The following is a 25,049-nucleotide window of genomic DNA, read 5'->3' on the forward strand; positions in this document are numbered from 1 at the left end:
CCTCATTAGCATGTATAACGAACATGTCAAGTATTTGTGCATGTTTCTAAACTAACATGTGGATATAAGAAACTCTTAACATTAAGGCAAATAATTTCTCTGATCCAAACTACAAAAATCACAGAGAGAGAATTGTAAAGGAGAATAAAAATCAGCAGACGTATAGAATCAAATTTCAGTCCCATCATTACTGGTCAAGTGTTGCCAAGCATGTTCTAGTGGGAATAATTCAATTCAACTCCATAGTTTTGTGACTATTGGCTTTGACTAGCAGTGGTATGGGACATTGACAGCAAGCAGCTTAAAGTTGAATGATTTTGATTAACACATCAAATGCCCCACTTATATTACACTACTGACTCCACTCATTTTAATAAAATTGGTCTTGTACATGTTTCCACGAATCTTCTGACTACTTCTGGTTCAGGGAGATCCAGAATTGTCACCTGGTGATAGTGAAGGAATTGTGATACAGGGTAAGATGGGTAGTATAGTGATATGTCACTGAACTTTTAATCCAGAAGCCCAGGCTAAAGTTCTCGGAACATTGGTTCAAATTAAACCATGATAGATGGTGAAATCTAAATTCAATAAAATTTAGCCTAATCGTGATCATGTCAGTACCATTAAAAACCCATCTGGTTCACTATTATCTTTCATCCTTATCTGGTCTGGCCTACTTGTAACCTCCAGACCCACAGCAATTGAGGCTGACTCTTAAATGCCCATTGAAATGGCAATAAAGCCACTCAGTTGTATCGAACCATACAATGGAATAAAACTGGATGGATCAACTGGCCCAGTCAATTTGCAAAACCTTCTTTTACCAATACCTGGGGGCTTGTACTCTAATTAGAAGAACTGTCTCCAACAACATGACACAGTCATACTCATAGATGAATGATGTCCCAAACAACACCATCACTATTTCTAGTGATGTTCCATTCCCACTGCATATGCCAACACAGTGGTGACACAGTCAGGAAGGAGCTGCATTGGGAGTCTTCAACATTGATTCTGGAACCCATGAAGTCTTATAACAACTTGAGGTCAAACACAGAAAAAAAATTCTGATTATTATCTTCCACCCTCCCTTGATTAGTGAATCATCACATCTGGATGTTGAACATCACTTAGAGGAAGCACAGAGGGTGACAAGGGCACACAACGTATTCCAGTTGGAGGACTTCAATGACCGTCATGAAGTGTGCCTCTAACATCAATACTGACTGCTGGCAGAGTCTTAAAGGACACAGCAATCAGACTGGGTTCATAGCAGGTGGTGAGGGAACCAACAAGTTGGAAAAATATACTCGATTTCTATATTAACAATCTATTTGTTGCAAATACATCTGTCCTTGATAATATTGCTAGGAGTGACTGCTGCACCGTCCTTGAAAAGATAAAGTTTCATCTTAACAATGAGAATACACTCTAACATGCTGAGTTGCACTACCACCATGCTAGATGGAAAAAGATGTGGAAAAGATCTAGCAATCAAAAGATGAATGCCCATGGCACTATGGGTCAATAGCTCAGCATTATTGCATTCAAACACAATCTTTAACCTCATGGCCTAGCTTATATTCATTCTACAATGATCATCAAGCCAGGAAATCAATTCTAATTCCATGAAGACAGCAGTAGAACACACAGGAAGCAGCACCAGTCACACTCAACATGAGATATCAATCTAGTGAAGCTACAATACAGGACTACTTACATGCTGATGCAGCACACTATAGATAAAGTTAAGCAATTCTACAACCAATGCATCTGATCTAAGCTCTTCAGTCCTACTACATCAGGTCATTTTGGATGGTTATAAGTGGTGGAAGTCCCACAAATATCTCATTCTCAACAATGGGAGGGCCCAGCATATAGTGTAGATACTGGTACAGATACCGGTCTTCAACTAATTTGATTCACTCCACATGATATCAAGAAAGGACTGAAAATACTGAATGTTGCAAAGCTGAAGGATCGTGACAATATTCCAGCAATAGCACTGAAGACTTGTGCTCCAGAACTCGTTGTACTTCTAATCAAGTTGCTCTAGTCTGGCAACAACAAAGGCCTTTACTTGACAATGAGGAATATTGCCCCGACAAGACAATCGAATCTGGCCAATTGGATGGCTGGGTCATTTACAGTGCTACCAAGTGTTACTTTCAAAGGCATAACCTACTCTTAACTGCCCTCTGAAATAGCTTTGCAAGACTATCAAACAGCTAGAAAGTCTAAAGAAAGAAATGAAACTAGATAGATCAGCTGGTGCAACCTCAGCAATTGAAATGACAACAGCAAACTCAGTGTTGCTGACCATGCAAAGTGCTTCTGATGAACATCTGATGGTTTGCCAAAATTAGGACATCTGTCATGATTTACAATCTCTTAGACACCACCACCATCCATGGGTATTTCCTAACCAACTAAAAGACAAACCCACCAGAGTTGACAGCACCATGGTATACACTGAGGACAGGAGTTGCCTGGGAGTCAACATTGACTCAATGTGGTCTCCTGGCATTAGGTCAAATATGGACAGGGAAATCTACTGGTGATTACTGTCTACTGCCATAACTGCCCCACTCCTCAAAGATACTATGCCTTCCCAATCCCTCAACTCCTTAGAGTAATTTTACTTGAAGTTACTGGCCTACACAACATATGACCATTATCATTGGAAAGTCAATGGAAGGTGACTTTCAGATTGCAACTGGCAACATAACAGTCTGGCATAGATCAAAACACTACACTATGTCATTTCAGAGTCTGACCTGACACTCTGCAAGGTCTGCAGCCGCTTCTTACTCCTCTCCAGCTCCATCTTCTTCTTTTCAATCTTAGCCTCCAGGTTTGCTTCATCAGAGGCAACATTGTTCAGCATTTCCTTGGTCTTTTGTACTTGTTCCTAGAACAAAAACAGCAACAAAGTATTGTGTGTTTTGAAACAAGTTCAAAATAGCTTTCACAAACTAACCACCGAATAAATTTGGCAATTGCTCCCACAGTGAAACAGCACACAAAAAAATCAGGACGTGGGGAACATCTGCCCGACTGGAAGCTATCATTATACATAAAGGCTGTCTTAGCTTTCAATTCCCACAAACATCAATTTGAAATAAAAAATATGTAAAAGAACAAAAGACTTGCACTTATTTAACAGTAAGAAAGTATTTTACAGAAAATTAAGTACTTTTTAAACGTAGTTGCTGCTGTAACGTAGGAATCAATGTAGCCAATTTGCATAGAAAACTGTCATGAATAGCAATGCAGTAATCACCAGATAATGTATTTTCATGTTGCAGTATGAGGAAGAAATATTGGCCAGGACACAAGGGAGACCTCCTCTGATCCTCTTTAACCTATAGTGCTATGAGGTCTTCTATATTCATCTGGGAAGGACGACAAAGCCTCAGTTTAACATTTCACCTGAAGGACAGTACCTTCAACTACTCCTTTATATACTTAAGTTGTGATGTGAGACTTAAGAAAAACTAACTAAGGTCAACACTGGTTGAAGATGGATATTTCTAAGAATTGTTTCATAACTATTAATTAAATTTTTTACATCACTCAAAAATACAGCAGATCTGCAGAGGAAACCCAAGTCCTTCTGGTACCCCACCCTCCAAAATATTACTTTCTGGGAAAGTAATTTGGGAAGAGTAGAGAAATGAAATATTTTGAACGAGGTCAGTGGGAAATTATCAAAATTAGCTACTGTTAGCAACAATTACTCAGGTTCACGACTAGTTTCCAAAACACAAAATCTTACCTCTGTTTTTAATTTTCATGGCACTAATATCCTTTTCAGTCCAGATTTTAAAAAAAAGTAAATATCAATATAAAAATCTCAAAGTTTCTCAAGACTCTCATTTGTTTTTAAGATAATCTTTCCTTAAAATTCACTCATGGACTGTGGGCATCGCTGGCTGGCCAGCATTTATTATATGTCTCTAATTACAATTGAGGACTGCTTTTGAACCACTGCAGATTAAATTCTGTCTGCCATTGTGCTACTCATATGACTAACCAGTCTATATCTTTCTCTAGTCTAAAGCGCACTCACAATAATTTCTTTAATTCCAGCTCTTAGTGCCTTCTCAGTCTCATTGATTTCCAGCGGCCTAGCTATTGCGGCTGTTCTCATCTCCTGGAAAAGAAACAGAATAATTCATTACAAACTTTAGAAGTTAGCTAAAAACAAGGGACAGGTAAAGAACAGCAGGTTCTCTCAGATGTCCAATGCTGTCACCAAAGGACCATACAATCCACAACCTGCAACTCCGGAGAGAGGACTAGATAGATTCTTGGTCAATAGGAAAATTGCAGGAAAAGGACAGGAACGTGCTAGGAAAGACGGAGCAGGCTCAAGGGGCCAAATAGCCTACTTCTGTTCTTACATAGAAGACATTGTTAATAAGTTTGCAGATGACACCAAAACTGGTGATGTAGTGGACAGTGAAGAACAGTATCTCATACTGCAAAGAAGTATTGATCAGTCGGGTCAATGGACTGAGGGGCAGATGGAGTTTAATTTGGATAAATATGAGGTCTTGCATTTTGGAAAAACAAACAAGGGTAGGGCTTATACAATTAAAAGTAGGGCCTTTGGTAGTGTTGTAGAACAGAAAGACCTAATTCTTTGAAGTTTGCATCTCATCTGGACAGGATGGTTAAGAAGGTATTTAGCATGCTTACCTTCATTGCTCAGACCTTTGAGTATAAGAGTTAGGAGATCAAGTTGAGGTTGTACCGGACATTGGTGAAGTCTCTTCTGCAGTACTGTGTCCAGTTCTGGTAGCCCTCTAATAGAAAGGACATTATTAAGCTGGAGAGGGTTCAGAAAACTTTTATAAGAATGTTGCCAGGAATGGAGGGTTTGACTTATAAGGAAAGGTTGGACGTTTTTCACTGGCATAGGATATTGAGGGACGACCTTATAGAGGTTTATAAAATCATGAGGGGTTTAGATAAAGTGAACAGAAGATTTCCTATCCCTATGGTGGGGGATTTCAAGACTAGGGGCCATACTTTTAAAGGGGAGAGGAGAAAGATTTAAAAAGAGGGATTTTTTTTTTTAAATAGCGTTTAGTTTGTGTGTAGAATGAACTTCCAGAGGAAGTGGAGGATGCGTTACAGTTATAATGTTTAAATTACATTTGGATCAGTACATAATTGGAGGGATTTGGGCCACGTGCAGGCAGAGGGGACTGGTTTAGTTTGGAATTATCGGTGGTATGGACTGGTTGGACCGAAGGGTATGTTTTCAAACCATATGACTCTGATTCTAACTTCTTATGGTCTTGAAGTTTAAATGGTCTTATAGAAAAGGAAACCTAAAAAAAAAACTCAAAATGAATTCCTCTCTAACTTCTAACAGTGATTAAACAAGTCCCTGGTATCCCACAGTGCAAGAAAGATGCATTCCTAATTACCCTCTATCGCTATAATAGTCACACAAGAACTCAGAAAAAATGATGGGCAGAGTGATAATGTTCCCTAGCACTGGTAATACGGAAGCCGAGGGTAACGAGTTGGGAACACAGATTCATTTCCAACCACAGAAGCTAGTGGAATTTAAATTCAATTAATAATTCTAGAATTGAAATCTATTCAGTGGCAGTGAACATGAAGCTGTCACCAATGGTTATTAAACCCATCTGGTTCATTCATGCCCTTTAGGGAAGGAAATCTAGCATCCTTACAAGATTGGTCTGACATGAGACCCCAGATGCAGAGCAATGTCTGCCCTCCGGCTGATCAAGCCACTCAGTTCAAAAGTAATTGGGCACAGGCAATAAATGCTGGCCAAACCCCCATGACAGAGCAAAGAAAAAATCTCCACCTATCGTTATACACTGACAGAGAAACAATACCCCGAAACCTCATTTGTCTTCTCTCGGAGGTTATGTGGATCACACTCGGAAGCCTGACCAGCTTCCTCTGGAATACCTACAGAGAATCTGGACCTATTAGTTGAGGCAGTAAATTGTTCCTGAACTTGATTAACTCCATAAAAGTTTATTCCTGGTCAACAGCTGACCTGATTCTATGTTTAAGTAACAACCTCACATTCCATGGTCCTGTCTAAGGATAGTGAGGTTGCAGAATAAGGTGCTGAAGAAATTAGCATCCATGAAGTTAACAGACAATTATAAGCATTCCTGGAGAGAGCAAGATTTGGAGATATTGCTGTAAGAACAGAATAACACGTTTTTTATTTAGATGAGCAAGGGATCTAAACAGCTTAATGAGCTGTGCAATTTAAATCCTAGGATGCTATAGCATCACTAAGTCGGAAATTATCAATGCAAATACACAAAAAAAATTGGTAGAGTAGCAGAAAGCATAAGGGACTGTCAGAGAATATAGGAGGAAAGAGATAGACTGGAGAGTTGGACGGACAAGTGGCAGATGGTTTTCAATCCAGAAAAATGTGAGGTGACGCATTTAGGCAAGACTAATTCTACAGTGAATTATACAATGAACTGAAGAGCCTTGGCAGAGAGGTCTGGGAGTGCAGGTCCATTGTACCCTGAAGGCTGCTGCATAGACGGATAAAGTGGTCAAGAAGGCATATAGTATGCTTGCCTTCATTGGACAGGGTATTGAGTATAAGAGCTGGCAAGTCATGCTAAAATTGTACAAGACATTGGTTCTGCCTCATTTAGAATACAGAGTACACTTCTGGTCACCACATTACCAAAAGGATGTGGACACTTTGGAGAGGGTGCAGAGAAGGTTACGATGATGTTGCCTGGTATGGAAGGTGCTAGCTATGAAGAAAGGTTGAGTAGATTAGGTTTATTTTCATTAGAAAAAAGGAGATTGAGGGGGAACCTGATTGAGGTTTACAAAATCACGAAGGGTATTGACAGGGTGGATAGAGACAAGCTTTTTCCCAGGGTGAAGGATTCAATAACGAGAGGTCACGCTTTCAAGGTGAGAGGTGGAAAGTTTACACAGAGGGTGGTGCGCGTTTGGAATGCGTTGCCAGCAGAGGTGTTAGAGGCAGGCACTGTAGATTCATTTAAGAGGTGTCTGGACAAATGCATGAGTAGGTGGGGAGCAGAGGGATACAGATGCTTAGGAATTGGCCAACAGGTTTAGACAGTACATTTGGATCGGCTCAAGCTTGGAGGGCCGAAGGGCCTGTTCCTGGGCTGTAAATTTTCTTTGTTTCTTTCTTTGTTTGTTTAAGGCCAAACATTAGCTTGTTTGACAATACTGTCCCTTTTGATATGCCTGCATTCCAGTAGGAACACATTTAGTGTGAACAACTGTGTTTCCTTCAGCTACCAGGATTCCTGTAGCACGAATAACATTGCACTGCGCTGAGACTTGGGCCCAGAATTTTGTATGGGTTTGGGAAAATCCAACCTACTCAACATTGCTCATCTGAAATACATTTCAACATGTCTGTAAATTAGCAAAGGACTTTTGTCTTTTCACACAGGGGTCAGGTTTACTGTGCATTTTGTGAATCAGTTAGAAGGACCTCCTTTGTTCTCCATGGGTTAATGATCCTTAAACCTCATACCCACCCACCTCCATGCTGCCCCATTCCCTTTCAGATTCCCCCCTTGTCACCTGTCCTTCCTCTGTAGTCATTCACCTTGCACTACATACAGGTATGCACATAGCATAAGGAGTTATTTCAAAATAACTGGAAAAAATCGCTAGCAATTGATCAAAACTCTGAATTCAACCACACCAAAATTTAAACCTGAATTGAGAAAACTGTGCACAGATTCGCAGGTTGAACCACATCATCAAGTTTCTGATGATACGATTGTAGTGCGTCTCATCAGCACTAACAATGGGTCAGCACACAGAGAGGAGGTGCAGCGTCTAACGGACTGGTGCAGAGCCAACAACCTGACTTTGAATGTGGGCAAGACAAAAGAGATGGTTGTTGACTTCAGGAATGCACAGAGCGATCACTCTCTGCTGGACATTGATGACTCCCCCGTGGAGATCGTGAAGAGCACCAAATTTCTTGGCATATACCTGGTGAAGGGTCTGGACGCTCAATACCAGCTCCATAGCCAAGAAAGCCCAGCAGCATCTCTACTTTCTGCGCAAGCTGAGGAAAGCTCACATCCCAACACTCCATCCTCACCACATTCTACAGAGGGTTTATTGAAAATACCCTGAGCTGCTGCATCACTGCCTCATTCGGGACTTGCACCGTCTCAGATCACAAGACCCTACCACGGATAGTGAGGACAGCTGAGAGGATCATTGGGGTCTCTCTTCTTCCACTACAGACATTTACTCCACACGCTGCATCTGAAAGGCTAACAGCATTGTGGAAGACCCCACACATCCCTCACTCAAACTCTTCTCGCTCCTGCCATCTAGCAGAAGATACCGGAGCTTTTGGTCTCTCACGATCGGACTGTGCAACAGTTTCTTCCCCAAAGCCATCATGCTCCTTAACACAGTATGAATGATCGGACTCTTTCCCATCTGGAGTTCTGTGCACGACTTTGAATTGTTGCTAGAAAAATGTCTTTTATCATTCTTTTATAACACTGTAACTTGCATGGTTTGCAATTCTTATGCACTTTATGCTGTGTACGATTGTGCAGTTAGTGCTGTCCATGTGGCACCCTCAGTCCTGCAGGAATGTTGTTTCATTTTTACTGGATCAGGTATATATGGTAGAAATGACAAATAAAAAGCTACACTCTCTTCCCTCTCTCTAGTTTATACAATAATGTAATCCACATCTTCAAGCTTTCTTGAATCAATGGACAACTAACTGAGCTGAAGCCATGACAGTCATTCCTCTTTATCCATGCCAGTTCCGTTCCTGAGAATTTCTGTGAGAAGCTCATTTAAAAATATAGTTTTAAAATTGCACGTATACAATTTTTGCCCAATCTTGATTTTTGATATCACTTATTTTTTGACGCAGATAGACAAATTTGTGATTCATGCATTTGCATTTAGAGAATTTACAGTAGATCATTTAAAACCCAGCAAAGCATTCATAATGGCTACAGCTGTCATCACAAATACTTACAACTACATTGTCTGAAGCTGACAAAACTGACAGCCATTTCATTTCCAAAGCAAAGTGTCTATTAATCAATGGAAACCAGCAGGTGGAGTGATTTCTCTCTCATATTTCAAAAGCAGACTCTATAATAAAGAAATTCTTTTAAGAGATGAATGCAGAGGGAGAAGTCAAGTGACCTGTTGGTCCAATCAAGAACAGCGTTGAGATTGTGCACAGGCACGTGGGGACTTGCTCAGCAGTTGAATGGGGAGCATGGCATACATAGACTGCAATGTACTTGGTAAATTAGATTTATAGCTGTATTAAATCATATTTTGCAAGATAACTAACAAAGCTAAGCTTCTGAGTGATTACATTGACAAGGAGATAAAGGCCAGCAACTCAGACTGCAAGAAAAAGCTACAGAAGTTGCAGAATAAGTCCAGAAAAGTCCAGTCTGCAAAGAAAAGAATCATCAAATGCCTCTCTGCAGAAAATTAGAGCTGTTCCTGTTCAACCTGGCTACAAAAAAGTGGGTACAATATAGACAGACCCTGGGTTGCAAATGGGTTCTATCCTTGAGTCTGTTCACAAGTCAACTTGTAGGCAAGTTAGAACACAATGCAGGATAATATAAAATAGCCATTCACAAGTACAGCAAAACATTCACATGTCAGATCTTTAATATTAACATACCCCTGTATGGTATCATATTTCTAAGTTGGGCCCTGGTAAATTGGTGACACCGTGTATGTAGAATGCTTAAAACCTTTTCTGTGAAAATGAAATTGAGGGGGGAGGACAAACACAGTGATTTTTTAAATTGCATTTGGGAAACAGACAGTCTGATTTGAAACTTAACTTGCCTGAATTCCCTTGATACAAAAACATTTGTAGAGATCGTACAGTTACTCAAATAGAGCTGCCACCCAAGCTCCCTGTAATTTTATCGTGTTACAAGTTTAATTTGACGAAGAGACCCCTAGGAGAGAACATTGCAGGCTCCAAGTGTTGGTGAGGCTCAAAGATTCCAGAGCTTTGTGACTTTGAGTCTATGTTAAATGGGATGTTAAGAAATTCGTATAGCATGTTGCACTAATGATGAAGCCATAAAGAGAGAAGCTTTCGCAAAATCAAAAGTTAATTTTTTTTTCAAAATCGCTGGAGATTGCTTTAGTCACTGAGACCATGGAAGGGGAGCTATGGAGTTGCAAAATGCTTTGAACTTGCACTTACAATGGTGGATGAAAATCCAGCCCGTGTTATCCTGTCAGTTAGTTCATAGGTTTTAGCAAAACTATTGTCTTTTGCAAACTATACTGTAAACAGAAAAGCATTGGGAAAAGTTCATGAGCAGAGAGATTTAGGAGTTCAGGTCCATTGTACCCTGAAGGTGGCTGCACAGGTAGACAAAGTGGTCAAGAAGGCATATGGTATGCTTGCCTTCACTGGACGGGGTATTGAGTATAAGAGCTGGTAAGTCATGTTAAAATTGTACAAGACTTTGGTTCGACCGCATTTAGAATACTGTGTACAGTTCTGGTTGCCACATTACCAAAAAGATATGGACGCTTTGGAGAGTGTGCAGAGAAGGTTTACGAGGATGTTGCCTGGTGTGGAAGGTGCTAGCTGTGAAGAGAGGTTGATTAGGTTAGGATTGTTAGAAAAAAGGAGATTGACGGGGGACCTGATTAAGGTCTACAAAATCATGAAGGGTATAGACAGGGTAGGTAGAGATAGGCTTTTTCCCAGGGTGAGGGATTCAATTATGAGAAGTCACGTGTTAAGGGGGATATACGCAGCAAGTACTTTACACAGAGGGTGGTAGTTGCCTGGAATGCATTGGCAGCAGAGGTAGGATGGTAGATTCATTTAGTGTGTGTCTGGACAGATGCATGAGTAGGTGGGGAGCAAAGGGATACAGATGCTTAGAAATTGAGTGATGGGTTTAAGACAGTGGATTTGGATCAGCTCAGGCTTGGAGGGCCAAAGAGCTTGTTCCTGGGCTGTAAATTTTCTTTGTTCTTTATTCTAGTTAGCAGCTGCTATCGGCACAGTCAACTCCAAATGCTGGTAGCTTTGTCCCATTAGCATGTGCTTTAGCTCCATTTTGAAGTAACTAAGTAGCAGAGAAATATTTTAACGGGAGTCGGACAACTGGATTAAGTAGAAAAGATAATGTCAAAAGAGTGAGATAAGCAAGTAATAGAAGGAGGGTCCTGTCAAGCATAACTACCAAAATTAGACCAGTTGATTGATACCCTTTGCCTCACTGCAATTTTTATGGAATTTGCTGAAGTCAGCTAATTAGTGCTAACTTAAAATATTAACTCTATTTCCCTCTCCAGAGATACTGCATAGCCTGCTGAGGGTTCCAATTTTTCCTGTTTTGTTTTGGATTTTCAGAATCCACAGCATTTTGCTGAATTGCCAATTCACCAGTGATTTAGAACATAGAACATTACAATGCAGTACAGGCCCTTCAGCCATCGATATTGCACCAACCTGTGAAACCAATCTGAAGCCCATCTAAACTGCACTATTCCATTCATGGTTCCAAAACTCAGTCCCTCTACCAGTAAAAGCTCACACACCGCATGCCTTCTTAATAACCCTATCAACCCGACTGGCAACTTTCAAGGATCTATGTACCTGAACACCAGGATCCCTCTGCTCACCTACACTACCAAGAATCTTAACAATTAGTGTAGACTCTGCCTTCTGCCAGCCAATCTTCTATCCATCCCAGTATCTTGGCCCCAAAATCCATGGCTTTTACCTTATTTTGCATCCAACTGTGCGGTACTTTGTCAAAGATATCTCGAAATCCAAATATATCACATCCACTGGCTCTGCTTTGTCAGACATGCTCATTACCTCCTGTTACAATTCTACTTGGAGAGTAGACTCATAGTTCCTTGAAAGGGAAATCGCAGGTAGATAGTGAAGGTGGCATTTGGTATGCTTGCCTTTATTGGTCAATGTATTGAGTATAGGAGATATTCAAAAGTTCAGAAGCAAGTCCTCCTTACTACAGTCACACAAACTGCAGCAAGTTTTTTTGACAATGTCAAACTAGTGTTGCAAGTTTATATTGAGCACAGTAAAATCATTTATCTTTTATTCTGGGATATTGTTACCTTCTGGTTGTCAGTTACTGGTTGATCAGAAATCTGCTGACTCACCCTCAGATCTACTTCTTTTCCTAATAAATCAAACACTGTTGCTCCTTTGGAGGTAATCTCAGAGGCTAGTTGTCTGGCAGTTTTCAAATCTGATACCTGGAAGAGGTAAAAAGATGGAAAATACTAAAACTACAATACAGCATTCTTCAAATATTATTATGGGGAGTTTACAACATGAAGACATAGACTCTATATTAGCACTGAAATTCCTCAACTATGCACTGTTAGGGTTTATTTAGATATTTTGTAGTGTCCAGGAGCAGACAATTGGGTTTGTATCAGGTGTATAACCCACATTTACCATGGGAACATGATTAAAACATCCCATTATTGTAGGTCAAAATGAAAATTTCACTGAAGTTCCCAGTATGGTTGGGTGCTGAATTGCTAATTTGACCTTGTGGCAATAATTCGAAGTAACAGCAAAGCTGAAGCATTAAACATACTTGCAGTCAAAATATGGTGCAAATTCAACAAGACGATGCTCTCAAGAGCAGAATTTCATTAGAAAGGGTAATGAGTCAGAAATGGAGCAAGAAAACAATGGGAGAAAGAGAGAACTGCAGATGCTGGTGATCAGAGTTGAAGAGTGAGACACTGGAAAAGCACAGCCAGTCAGGCAGCATCCAAGGAGCAGGAGAGTCAATGTTTCGGGCTTGAGCCGTTTATCAGCGCTGGAAAACAATAATGCTGGTCATGAGGAATGGTCTAGTGAAAATCTATTTCAGTAATAGAGGGGCATTGCTAAATTTGCACTGAAGTTCTCTTGTATGGTACTGCTCAAACATCTGTGTTAATCATGTTCTGAATGAGAAATTCATTTGCATTACTCACCTTTGACCCCAAGTCAAACTTGAATTTTGAACTGTCTTCTTCAGCATCCTCACTTCTGTCCATTCGCTTCGTTTTCATAGCATTATAGAGAACGGTAGTAATCTTCAGCAACTCTTTCACTGCATATCCATCAGCCTGGTACAGCTTCTTAGTATTGAGCTTAATGTGAGCTTTAGTAGCCTGCAATACAACAAGTAAATATATTCACAAAACCTACTGCAGGTTTCTGGCGATCATCCCAGATTCATGCTGTACTACAGTTTTCACACATCAGGCTGAGGAAGAGCTATTTGCCACTTACCATGAATTGTGCTACAGCTTTGATGAAGAAAACTCGGTCCTGTTCTGTATCTACATCTGTTGGGATATCTGTCTGGGGCTCATATCTGATAAAACAAAATCCAAGAAAGATTAACTTCCAATGTACCTACTTTCCCAATAAAGACCGAAAGAACGGCGGATCTGTATCAAAAACAAAATCAGACATTGCTGGAAAAGCAGGACCTATGAAAGAAATCAGAGTTAACGTTTTGGGTCTGGTGACTCTTCATACCCGAAACGTTAATTCTGATTTCTCTTCACAGATGCTGCCAGACCTGCTGAGCTTTTCCAGTAATTCCTGTTTTTGTATCTATTTTTACAACCTCTCTCCCTTTTAAATGAACTTAGAACTTTTAAGAATAGTCCCAAAACACAGCTAAAACACAGTTGAAAGGGAAGGTCATGGTAAATTATGTCAACTACAACAAATGTACTGCAGGAGAATCAAAACATCATGCTTTCCAGCAAGAACAAACTGCTTATCTCAAGTCTCAGCAGACCAATGATCTGAATTATCTACACTTCCTTTTTAAAGCTAACAACATAATACATACTCGCTTGAAAGCTGTTAATCATTGTCTGGGGTTTGTTTCCTTAATGCACCCTTTAGTTGTAATTAATTAAATGCCTAATGCATTTAGGTAACAGTAAGAAAGATTTTATCCTAGGATGTCCCAATGTCCTTCATAGTCACTGAACTATCAGGTGTTGCCTCTGCAAGCTGCCATTCAAGATGGTGGTCTATAGCCAACTGCACATGCAAAGTTTCATGCAGATACACAGATGCCTTTCCTGAAAATTTAACAGACGGAATCCTGAAACAAAGACTGTCATGTAATAGGAGAAAGTGAGGACTTCAGATGCTGTAGATCAGAGTCGAAGAGTGTGGTGCTGGAAAAGCAGAGCCAGTCAGGCAGCATCTGGGAAGCAGAGGAATCAACATTTGGGCATAAGCCCTTCATCAAGAATCCAGATGAAGGGCTTACGCCCGAACGTCAATTCTTCTGTTCCTTGGACACTGCCTGACCTGCTGTGCTTTTCCAGCCACACAGTCACATAATACACAAATCCAAATGATGCCTTTTTCCCTATATTGTAGGAATTAGTTAGGATTTCAGGATTAGTTAGAATTGTAATGAACAGACTGTAATAAACAATTGCATGTCAGCAGAAGGATGAGAGTGTTACAGTAACATACTGATGCCATAAGGTTTGGTAAGATTTCTCATTTATTATGTCTTAAACAGTCTTATATTAAACCAAAGTTTTAGTGCCAAATTTTCAATCTGGAGTCCACTAATGCAAGCAAATTGACTGGGAATATTCTAGATGTCTCTCTCTCTCTCTCTCTGCAATAACCTAATATACTAAACACAGAAATACAGTCATGCATTGATGATGTGATTTTGCAGCTGCACGTGGTTCTTCCACTAGCAAATGCAATCATTTTAATATGTATTCATATCCCTATATAGACAAATGCTGTAAGCAATTTGCACATAGCAAAATCATAATATGATCGAACAAGATGAATATTCAGATATTTCAGACAATGTTGGTGCTGTCCGAGAGAAAAATGATGAATCTTCCAAACAAAGTGCACTGCTGCTGTGCTGGATAGTCAGCCTTGATTATGGGTGCAGATACCAAAGTGGATTTGATACCAAAATCTTCACAATTCATTCCACCTACAGTGAATAACTAAGGTTTTTTATTCAGTGCACTTTCTAAAAGAAAGCCTAACTGTCCTTTACCTTGATATGATGTATTTCATATACATGTAAGATCACAAACCTTTTAACAAGCCAAATAAGAATCTCTGCTACTAAAGGAAAGTTTGGAATCCGAAAGTTTTCCATCGAGATCAGACGAGGATAGCCCAGAGCCCTCATCATCTCAGTGAAGTCTGAAATACAATACGTTACACAAAGATTAATCAATTAGCAGTTTGGGGGTGCTAATTTCTGGAACTTCCTTATAATTGTACTTCTCATTAGGATACTCTATTGTTGCAGTATCAAACAATAGTTTTGAACTGATGGGCTTCCACAGTTGCACACTGATCCTTGAAGTTTTCATTTTAAATATGTTTTGAGGAATAATATCGACAAGTCTAAGAAACCATTAATACCCAATGCCTGGAGGAAGAATGCCTCACCTTTCACCTCAGGACCCTGCAAACACACGGGATAAATGTGGATTTCAACAGCTTCCTCATTTCCCCTCCCCCCCACATTATCTCAGTCCCAAGCTGCAACTCGGAACTGCCCTGTGGACCTATCCATCACTCCGGCCCCACCCCGATCTATCACCTTCTCCCTCACCTTCATTCACCTTTCTCAGCTACCTTCCCCCCAACTTCACCCACCTCCCATTTATCTCTCAACCCCCGGCCCACAAGCCTCATTCCAAAACGTCAATTCTCCTGCTCCTCAGATGCTGCCTGATCTGCTGTGCTTTCCCAGCAATACACTCTTGACTCTAATCTCTAGTCCTCGCTTTCTCCAAGATCCTCAGTAACGGCCTCACCTTTTTCCATCTACGGTCCCAAATTAATGAGTTTGACACGCACAGCGACCTTGTAAGTTTCTTCCGCTGCCTCCGCCTCCATGCCAACTTTTTTAATCAAGACACCCACCGAGGACCCCTTCTCCCACCTCCAACACACCCATCCACCTGGACACCCCGTTCTGGCCTGCTACCTGCCCCTGACCTCTTCATTTCATACTGCCGCCGTGACATTAACCACCTCAACCTGTCCAACTGCCTCACCCACTCCAACCTCTCGCCCTCACAACGCGCAGCCCTCCACTGCAACCCAAAACTCGCCATCAAACCAGCGGACAAAGGGGGTGCACTGGTAGTTTAGCGCACTGACCTCTACACCGCTGAAGCCAGGCACCAACTCGAAGATACCTCCTCTTACCGCCCCCACGAACATGACCTCACCACCCCCCCATCACCAAACCATCATCGCCCAGGCCATACATAACCTCAACATCTCAGGGGATGTCCCACCCACATGTTTCCAACCTCATTGTTCGGGAACCCCACACCGCCCAATTCTATATATTAGCTGAAAATGTGTTGCTGGTTAAAGCACAGCAGGTTAGGCAGCATCCAAGGAATAGGAAATTCGACGTTTCGGGCATAAGCCCTTCATCAGAAATGGGCAAGGGCAGGTAGCAGGCCAGAACGGGGTGTCCAGGTGGATGGGGTGTGTTGGAGGTGGGAGAAGGGGTCCTCGGTGGGTGTCTTGATTAAAAAAGTTGGCATGGAGGCGGAGGCAGCGGAAGAAACTTTCAAGGTCGCTGTGCGTGTCAAACTCATTAATTCTATATATTACCCAAGATCCACAAGCCTGACTACCCCGGCCGACCTATCATCTCAGCCTAATCCCCACCTAACTCATCTCCACCTACCTCGATACTGTCCTATTCCCCAGTTCAGGAACTCTCCACTTACGTTCGGCACACCAACCACGCCCTCCACCTCCTCCTAGACTTCTGTTTCCTTGACCCCCAATGCTTCATCTTCACCATGGACATCCAGTTCCTCTACACCTCCATCCGCCATGACCAGGGCCTCCAAGCCCTCCGTTTTTTTCCTCTCCCGACGCCCCCACCAGTACACTTCCACTGACATTCATCCGTTTGGCTGAACTGGTCCTCACCCTCAACAATTTCTCCTTCCAATCCTCCCAGTTCCTCCAAACAAAAGGGGTAGCCATGGACACCCACTTGGGCCCCAGCCTTTCTTTTTGTCGGTTACATAGAACTTTCTGGAGTAACACCGGCACCACTCTCCACCTCTTCCTCAGCTGCATTAATAACTGCATTGGCGCCATCTTGTACTCTCACGAGGAGATCAAACAGTTCATCAATTTCACATACACATGCCACCCTGACCTCAAATTCACCTAGAATATCTCTGACATCTCCCTCCATTTCCTAGACCTCTCCATCTCCATTGTTGTGGTTCTGTTCGCCAAGCTGGGAATTTGTGTTGCAGACGTTTCATCCCCTGTCTAGGTGACATCCTCAGTGCTTGGGAGCCTCCTGTGAAGCGCTTCTGTGATCTTTCCTCCGGCATTTGTAGTGGTTTGAATCTGCCGCTTCCGGTCGTCAGTTCCAGCTGTCCGTTGCAGTGGCCGGTATATTGGGTCCAGATCGATGTGCTTATTGATTGAATCTGTGGATGAGTGCCATGCCTCTAGGAATTCCCTGGCTGTTCTCTGTTTGGCTTGTCCTATAATAGTAGTGTTGTCCCAGTCAAATTCATGTTGCTTGTCATCTGCGTGTGTGGCTACTAAGGATAGCTGGTCATGTCATCTCGCAGCTAGTTGGTGTTCATGGATGCGGATCATTAGCTGTCTTCCTGTTTGCCCTATGTAGTGTTTTGTGCGGTCCTTGCATGGGATTTTGTACACTACATTGGTTTTGCTCATTCGACTGGGACACTTTAAACTGGGAAACTATGCAATCAAAGATAATTAATCTCTCCATAGCTCTACCCTAAAGTTTAAAATGTCTAAACATAAATAACGTACGATAATGATGATTCACCAGGGTTAAACAACAGACCTACTGAACCCGATTCTCTGTAAATCCAACGCTACATCTACCCAGAGCCCAAACTCACAGACATGAAAATTATCCTTACTCCTCAGGTCTCTGAATGACATGATGCTGAAGGAATCTGTTGTCCAGATGGGCTCGTTCTTCCTTGTTCATGAAACACAACAAATACTATACATCCACTATATCCAGTACAGCACAGCTTTGGTCCAATCCCCAGGCCGTCCCTGATTCCCAAACCGTGACTGCTGCCCCGTAGTTGTACGCAGAATCAATCTCCACCAGACCCTGTACCCGTCCTGCCCGCTCGACCTTTCCTAAATCCTCCCTTGAGCACTGAAAATGGGAAGTTCCATATCTCCCTCTTTGTCGTTAGGCCTCGTTTCCATGGTGATCCCAGAACTTGTCCTGCGCGAAAAGCATTCTGGGAACCACGACACCGGGCATGGCATCGTACGTAGTGACGTCATCTGACGCAGGCTGTCGAAGTTCAACGTGATTATGTCACAGATCTTCAGAAACAGTGGGCCCTTAAAATCTGAACTGCCTTCAAATAAGATCACTGCTTATCTACCTTCACAGTCACAATCACTCTGTTTCATGTGGTGTACATATTGTCTGAAAAAAAATATATATAGATGTCACAGGTCATATGAATGTGATGCATCACAAGCTACCAAAGATATTCATCTAAACCAATCTTTCATTAATAAAATGCATACAAAATAAGAACATAAGAAGAACATGAGTAGATCTGATGCAAGTTATGAACATAATCCATAAAGAAAATTGTCATGCAGGGGAAAAAAATCTTTGTTCTTTCTAGTCAACCCCAATTTTGCCTGTGCCTGTACCTGCATTAGACACAAATCATGCATTTTAACGTATGCATGCAAGCTGTTTTGGCTGTTTTTGTGGTGTCAGCTGTTATTAGACTGCCATTACTTCACTTGGAGCATTGCTACCATGGCAACTGTGATAATTGGTGCTGTAAATCCATTGTATTTTTGGGAATTGAGGGTCTTATGGCACAATAGTAGTATACTGTATACCTCTGAGCCCTCTACAGACCAGTTAAGGTCCAACCTGACATGGAAGAATGACGTGTCTGAACAGGTTGATTATGTTTTGTTTTGGAGAAGTGTTGACCCCGGAACTGCTGGTGATTCAGTTCCTTGTTCAATTCACACATCAAATCTCCTTCATCAGTTGTTTGATATGAAGAAGTAGGGTTTTCTGGTTGCATATTTCCATATGTGGTTGCAATGATAGATCTGGTCATTTGCTTTCATAATGTAAAGTTAAGTTGATGACTTCTGTCTCAAATCTCAAATTACCAAATGGACTGACTTATGTTGAATGTTTGCACTTTGATGACGTTCTAACCCTGGCACTGATTCAGCATTTTTATCAAACTGGAATTTAACTTCCTGGACTTTGTCAAACACTGTTACTGCAACTGGCTTCAGCCATGCTGTGGAATGTGGCATTACATTAGTTGCTGATCTGGACTACTTTCCATGCTTCCGTAGGTTTATTTCTGCATTCTAAGAATAACCTTTGTACACATTTATGCTGAATCCAATATATTTTTTGATGATCCTTTGACAATTTTCACTTCTGCCTTAACTGTTCCACTTGATTGGGTATAGGGTGTGAGGATGTATAGTGCTGAATTTTCCAAGTATTCATTAAGAATTTAATTCATGGGTTGAGGCCTGTTATCGCTCATCATATTAGGAATGTTATGGCAATTGAAATGTTCTTTCAGCTGGCCTAACTCTCAGCAGTCTGAACTTCTAGAACCAGGGATCACAGTTGAAGGATACAGGATAGGCCATTTGGGACTAAGTTGAGGAAAACTTTTTAACTTAGAAAATGGTGAGACTGTGGAATTCTCTGCCCCAGAGTGCAGTTCAGGCCAAAACATTGTATGTTTTCAAGGAGGGATTAGATATAAGACTATTATTGCTTAAGAGTAAAAAGTGAGGTCTGCAGATGCTGGAGATCAGAGCTGAAAATGTGTTGCTGGTTAAAGCACAGCAGGTTAGGCAGCATCCAAGGAACAGGAAATTCGACGTTTCGGGCCAGAGCCCTTCATCAGGAATGAAAATTCCTGATGAAGGGCTCTGGCCCGAAGCGTCGAATTTCCTGTTCCTTGGATGCTGCCTAACCTGCTGTGCTTTAACCAGCAACACATTTTCAGCTATTATTGCTTAAGACTAAAGGGATCAAAGGGTATGGGGAGAAGGCAGGAACACAATACTGAGTTGTATGCTCAGCCATGATCATATTGAATTGTGAAGAAGGCTCAAAGGGCTAAATGGCGTATTACTGCTCCTAGTTTCTGTTTCTTTGTAATAGTAATTGATTTTAACAAGATGATCCATTCCAGTGAGATTGAAGTGATCTGTTCAGCACTTCATTCATAGCCTGGGACTTACTGTATAAGAAACCTACACTTCCTTTAAATTCTGGAGAGTTCATTGTAGGACAAGTGAAAAATTAAGCAAGACTAACAGAGGACTTGGGGTGTGGGTGAATAGTCTATTTCAAAAGGGAAAATAAATATAATTTTATTTTAAATTCCTCCACATGCAAACAGAAAAGGACAAAAGTAAAGTAATTACATGTATCACTTTCCTTGTCTGTAATGCTTTTTGCTATTGAAATTCAAGATTTTTGCTTAGTATCCATTATATGGAACCAAAGTTCATTTTTATTTCCATTTATTGGATAGCAACTTAGTTTGCCCTACATCATAGAGGCTAAACACTACATTTTACAACTTAATTTCCAGGTTATCATCTTGGGAAAATTCATAAAAGTCTGCAAAGTTAGTGATGTTGCACAAGCACAGTTATATTTGATTTACTTGATGTGATTCTGGAATCACACTTCAACAGTCTCAGATGATTTTTCTGCTTTGTGACAATACAATACAAACTTTTTTCTAGGATGTAGAGTGACTTGTCAGAATCAAATCCAACAATTCTCCAGCAACTATCTTTTATCAGGTTTTTTTTCTCGCATGATACTTGCATGTGAAGTATCTTCCAGTAAGCTGGAAAGCCTCTTCCAGTGAGAGCACTGCTTTCCCTGTGCTAAACATACTTTCTTTTCATTCTGGTGTTATCTTCCTTATACTTAAATCCAGGACTGGATTTTCATGTTGTCCTTTCCTCAAATCTTCCTTCCTTTCAATTGCCTTGTGTTTGAAAGACTGGGATTGTCTCTCAGCATAATACATAATTCCATCAGTTCTTCCATCAATACACTTCAGTTGATGATTAAACACTTCAGATATTCTACACTTGAACAGTTTTCTTGACAATAGGTTTCTCTCCTCTCATAAAGGACGTACTCTTAAAGCAGAATCACTTCATTCTGAGAAAATCTCATCTCTGATGTAATCATCCTTCAGTAACTCATAACATTCAACTAGACATCTAATTGCAGTCACATACTGTCAGTATTCTCCTTCTCTTCCTGAGCTCTAGTCTTAAACACGTCGCGTTCATAAATAACACAAGCAGGGTGTTTAAAATTGGTCTTCAAGAGCTCAAAAACTGGTTTGGTTCTTTGTTGCAGCTTGCAGCACTCTTTAGTACTGATAACAGAGTTGCTAATCTTATACGTTTTCAGGTTTCTGTTCAACTTTGTGCCAATTGCATAATTCTGCCACTAAGACTGGAAGAATTTGCAACTCAATCTCAAATATAATTTTACTTCTTCAGGAGTACATGCTGGAATATTCAAAGCCATAATGCCTTACATGGCCAATTTCCTCTACAAGTTTTCAGAATTAAGTCACTGCTGTTTTTCTTAACTAATGGCCCTCTACACTTCTGATGTTATGTTCATGATTTGGAGATGCTGGTGTTGGACTGGGGTGTACAAATCACAAAACACCAGGTTATAGTCCAACAGGTTTAATTGGAAGCACACTAGCTTTCAGAGCAATGCTCCTTCATCACCTGATGTTATGTTCCACATGGAGTATAAATTAGCTACTGCCCTAAATCTTTATTTACATCTGTGACATTTTATGATGTTAGAGATCATATGTGTATGATAAGCCATCGTGTACAAAGGTCTTTATTCAAACATACTCCTCATATCCTTTAGTACTCAACAATCTGTCAACTTTTTTGATAATATATTCAGAAGCCCCAACTCCCTACGGTAGAGAATTCCAAAGATTCACAGTCACTCAGTCCTAAATGGATAATCTCTTGTTCTGTGACTGAGAGATCTAAATTCGGAAACCAGAGGAAACATCAGCATTTACACTGTCAAGCCCCTTAAAACTTTTACATCTTTCAATTATACCACGTCCTTCTTCAAAATTCCATGAAAGGTAGGTCTAGTTTATTCAATTTTTCAATACAAAATCCCCTCACTTCAGGAACTAGTCTCACAATATTCATCAAAGGTAAGTACATTCAGTGTGCGATTGCCGTGATCATAGCAAACAAAATGCTCTTTTGTGATGTCATATCCTCCCTCCCCACCAACCAAGCAATGGTGGCCAAATGCTTTTTAGCTAACTTCACTCCTTCTGCTGGACATGTCTCAGTTCCTCCATCATTCATGTGTCATCTGTTTAATTTATTGTCTCCAGTTGGTATCCATTTGCATTCATCAAGATTTATGATGGATTTTTTTCTAAAAGATATATTGGGCGTTAGTTGGAAATCTAATTCTCAGTACTGCCTGCTCTACCCTTTGAACAAAGTTTGCTTTGAAAGTGAGACTGAAGCCCAGGAATGGTTGTACTTCATTGGATTTCTTGGAATTGTACCTTTGGCCTTGTGTCTACATTTCCTGATGAGAAGACTGAAAACAGTGGAGGTATGGTGCATTTTCCAATTCTCTCCCACCCCCCAAAAGATTCTGGTGTGTTTAATTCAAGGCCCATTCTTTCACAGGCCCCATTAATGCATCAATGATTGTTTAGAGGTTAAACACTGAGTGTACACACATACAACCACCATTTACATACTGCAATTAAATGCCTTGTTATAGAAAGTTTATTATTAAGCTGGAAAGGGTTCAAAAGAGATTTACTAGGATGTTTCCAGAAATGGAAGATTTGAGTTTAAGGTGACGCTGGTTAGGCAGGGATTTTTTTTCATTGGAACATAGGAGGTTGAGAGGTGACCTTATAGAGGATTGTAAAATCATGAAGAGTATAGATAAGGTGAATGGCAGGTGTCTTTTCCATAGGATAGCATATTACAAGACCAGGGGACATAATTTAAGGTGACAGGAGAAAATTTGAAAAAGACTTATTTGGCAATTTTCTTTTAACACAGTAGTTCATGTGAGGAATGAACTCCCGAGGAAGTGGTGGGCTCAGGTGCACTTTAAAAGGCATTTAGATAAGTACATGAATAAGAAATATTTGGAAGGATATGTGCCGAGCTGGCAGATGGGACTAGTTTAGATAGGGATTTGGTGGGCATGGACTGGTTTGTCAGAAAGGTCTGTTTCTGTGCTGTTGGACTGTATGACAGAGGTTGAGATGGTCTTGTTTCTGGACTGGAGGTGACACAATTTGAAAACATTTTTGCTCATCCTTTAGAAAAGCTCCACTTTATCACACTCCTGATTTGCGTCTTGTAGATAATGGAATGACTGTTGTCAGTCAGGTGTGTCACTTGCCACAGTATTTACAGCCTTTGTTCTGCTCCTGTAGCCACTATATTTATATGTCTGGTCCATTACTCTCTGGTCAGAAGTGATCCGCAGGATCTTAATAGTGCGTGACTTAGTAATGTTAATGCCATTTAATATCAAAGAAAAATGATGAGATTCTCTTGGTACTTTTACAACTTGAATATTATTTGTCATTTATTGGCACAAACCTGTCTGAATGTTGTGCAGGCCTTACTGCATAAGAATATCAAATACTTCAATACCTGAGGCATTGTATTAACGACACTTGCTTGAGAAGACCCTGCACCTCCAAGGACACAAAATGTCTCAGGGTCTAAAATGGGGTCAAATGAGGTCATACCAAGAAAAGGTTTAGGAAACACTGCACTACAATGGACAGTTTTCTTAGAAGTCCTGGAATCCCTCCAGTGAGGAAACAGGCCTTTCGGTCCAACAAATCTACACTGACCCTCCAAAGAATCTCCCACCCAAACCCATTACTTATCCATGAATAATGCACCTAACCTACACATCCCTGAACACTATGAGCGATCTAGCATGGTCAATTCACCTAACCTGCACATCTTTGGATTATGGGAGGAAACTGGAGCGCCCAGAGGAAACCTATGTAGACATGCGGAGAATGTGCAAAATTCACAGAGGCAGTTGCTCGAGGCTGGAATCAAACTTGGGTCCCTGGCACTATGAGGCAGCAGTGCTAACCATTGAGCCACTGTGCTGCCCATTTTCTTCTTGCTTTGTACTGACTTCAGTTTTACTTCGGCTTCTTGATTCTGCGAACAACTTTAATATGAATACAAGTCACATTCACTTCAAATGTAGAATTTAATAAATTTTTGTGCTTATTTATACCAGTGCTATAATGAAGTTTGGAATTGAGAAGTCCAAACTGAACTTATTGCTGTTAAAGTTAGATGGCACTGTCAATGATGTAGTAATTGTATTTGTCTTCTTTTCATGAAAGAGCATGCAACTTTCCATATTATATGAGAGTGTTGAGGGCACACTAGCACAGTTTGGCTTGGGTGAAGCTAGTTCTGAATTACATGTCCTCAGCTCTACAGTCTGGATGTTGTCATAGTCAGTAGCCTTTGTAGTTTATGTGCCTTTGGCTACTTCTTGTTAACACATGGAATGAATCAAGTTAGTTAAAGTCTGGCATTCAAGGTGCTCAATCTCAGCAGAAGGCCAAAAATCATCATCCACTCAACACTTTATGCTGAAGTGATAAAGGCCTTGTCCTTTGTACTAACAGGCTAATCTTCCACATCTTTAAGAATGATGATTTTTGTTGAGCCTCCTTCCATTACATGATTTTTGTTTTGATCCCCAACTATTCATGATTGGGAATGACAAGTCCACAGACTTTTGATCTGATCTGTTGGAGTACTTAGCTCTGCTTATAACTTGTTACTCCTACATGAATACAATTTT

The 25,049-nt window shown here is 40.8% G+C and overlaps 1 protein-coding gene across 2 annotated transcripts in view; it reads right to left on the minus strand.

The window, feature by feature from the left end:
• cluap1 (clusterin associated protein 1) overlaps positions 1–18,340 on the minus strand; it is a 32,029-nt gene extending 13,689 nt beyond the window's left edge. For both annotated transcript variants that reach the window (XM_060840231.1, XM_060840232.1), the window contains exons 1-7: positions 18,019–18,340; positions 15,151–15,262; positions 13,337–13,421; positions 13,036–13,215; positions 12,202–12,297; positions 4,076–4,159; positions 2,781–2,914 (exon numbers count right to left, since the gene is read on the minus strand). In XM_060840231.1, the coding sequence (XP_060696214.1) occupies positions 2,781–2,914; positions 4,076–4,159; positions 12,202–12,297; positions 13,036–13,215; positions 13,337–13,421; positions 15,151–15,262; positions 18,019–18,040 (713 nt within the window). In that variant the 5' untranslated portion in view covers positions 18,041–18,340. The remainder of the gene's footprint in view (positions 1–2,780; positions 2,915–4,075; positions 4,160–12,201; positions 12,298–13,035; positions 13,216–13,336; positions 13,422–15,150; positions 15,263–18,018) is intronic.
• Positions 18,341–25,049: the final 6,709 nt, after the last annotated feature.

The sequence above is a fragment of the Hemiscyllium ocellatum genome, chromosome 20, assembly GCF_020745735.1.
Source record: "Hemiscyllium ocellatum isolate sHemOce1 chromosome 20, sHemOce1.pat.X.cur, whole genome shotgun sequence".
Taxonomy (NCBI): domain Eukaryota; kingdom Metazoa; phylum Chordata; class Chondrichthyes; order Orectolobiformes; family Hemiscylliidae; genus Hemiscyllium; species Hemiscyllium ocellatum.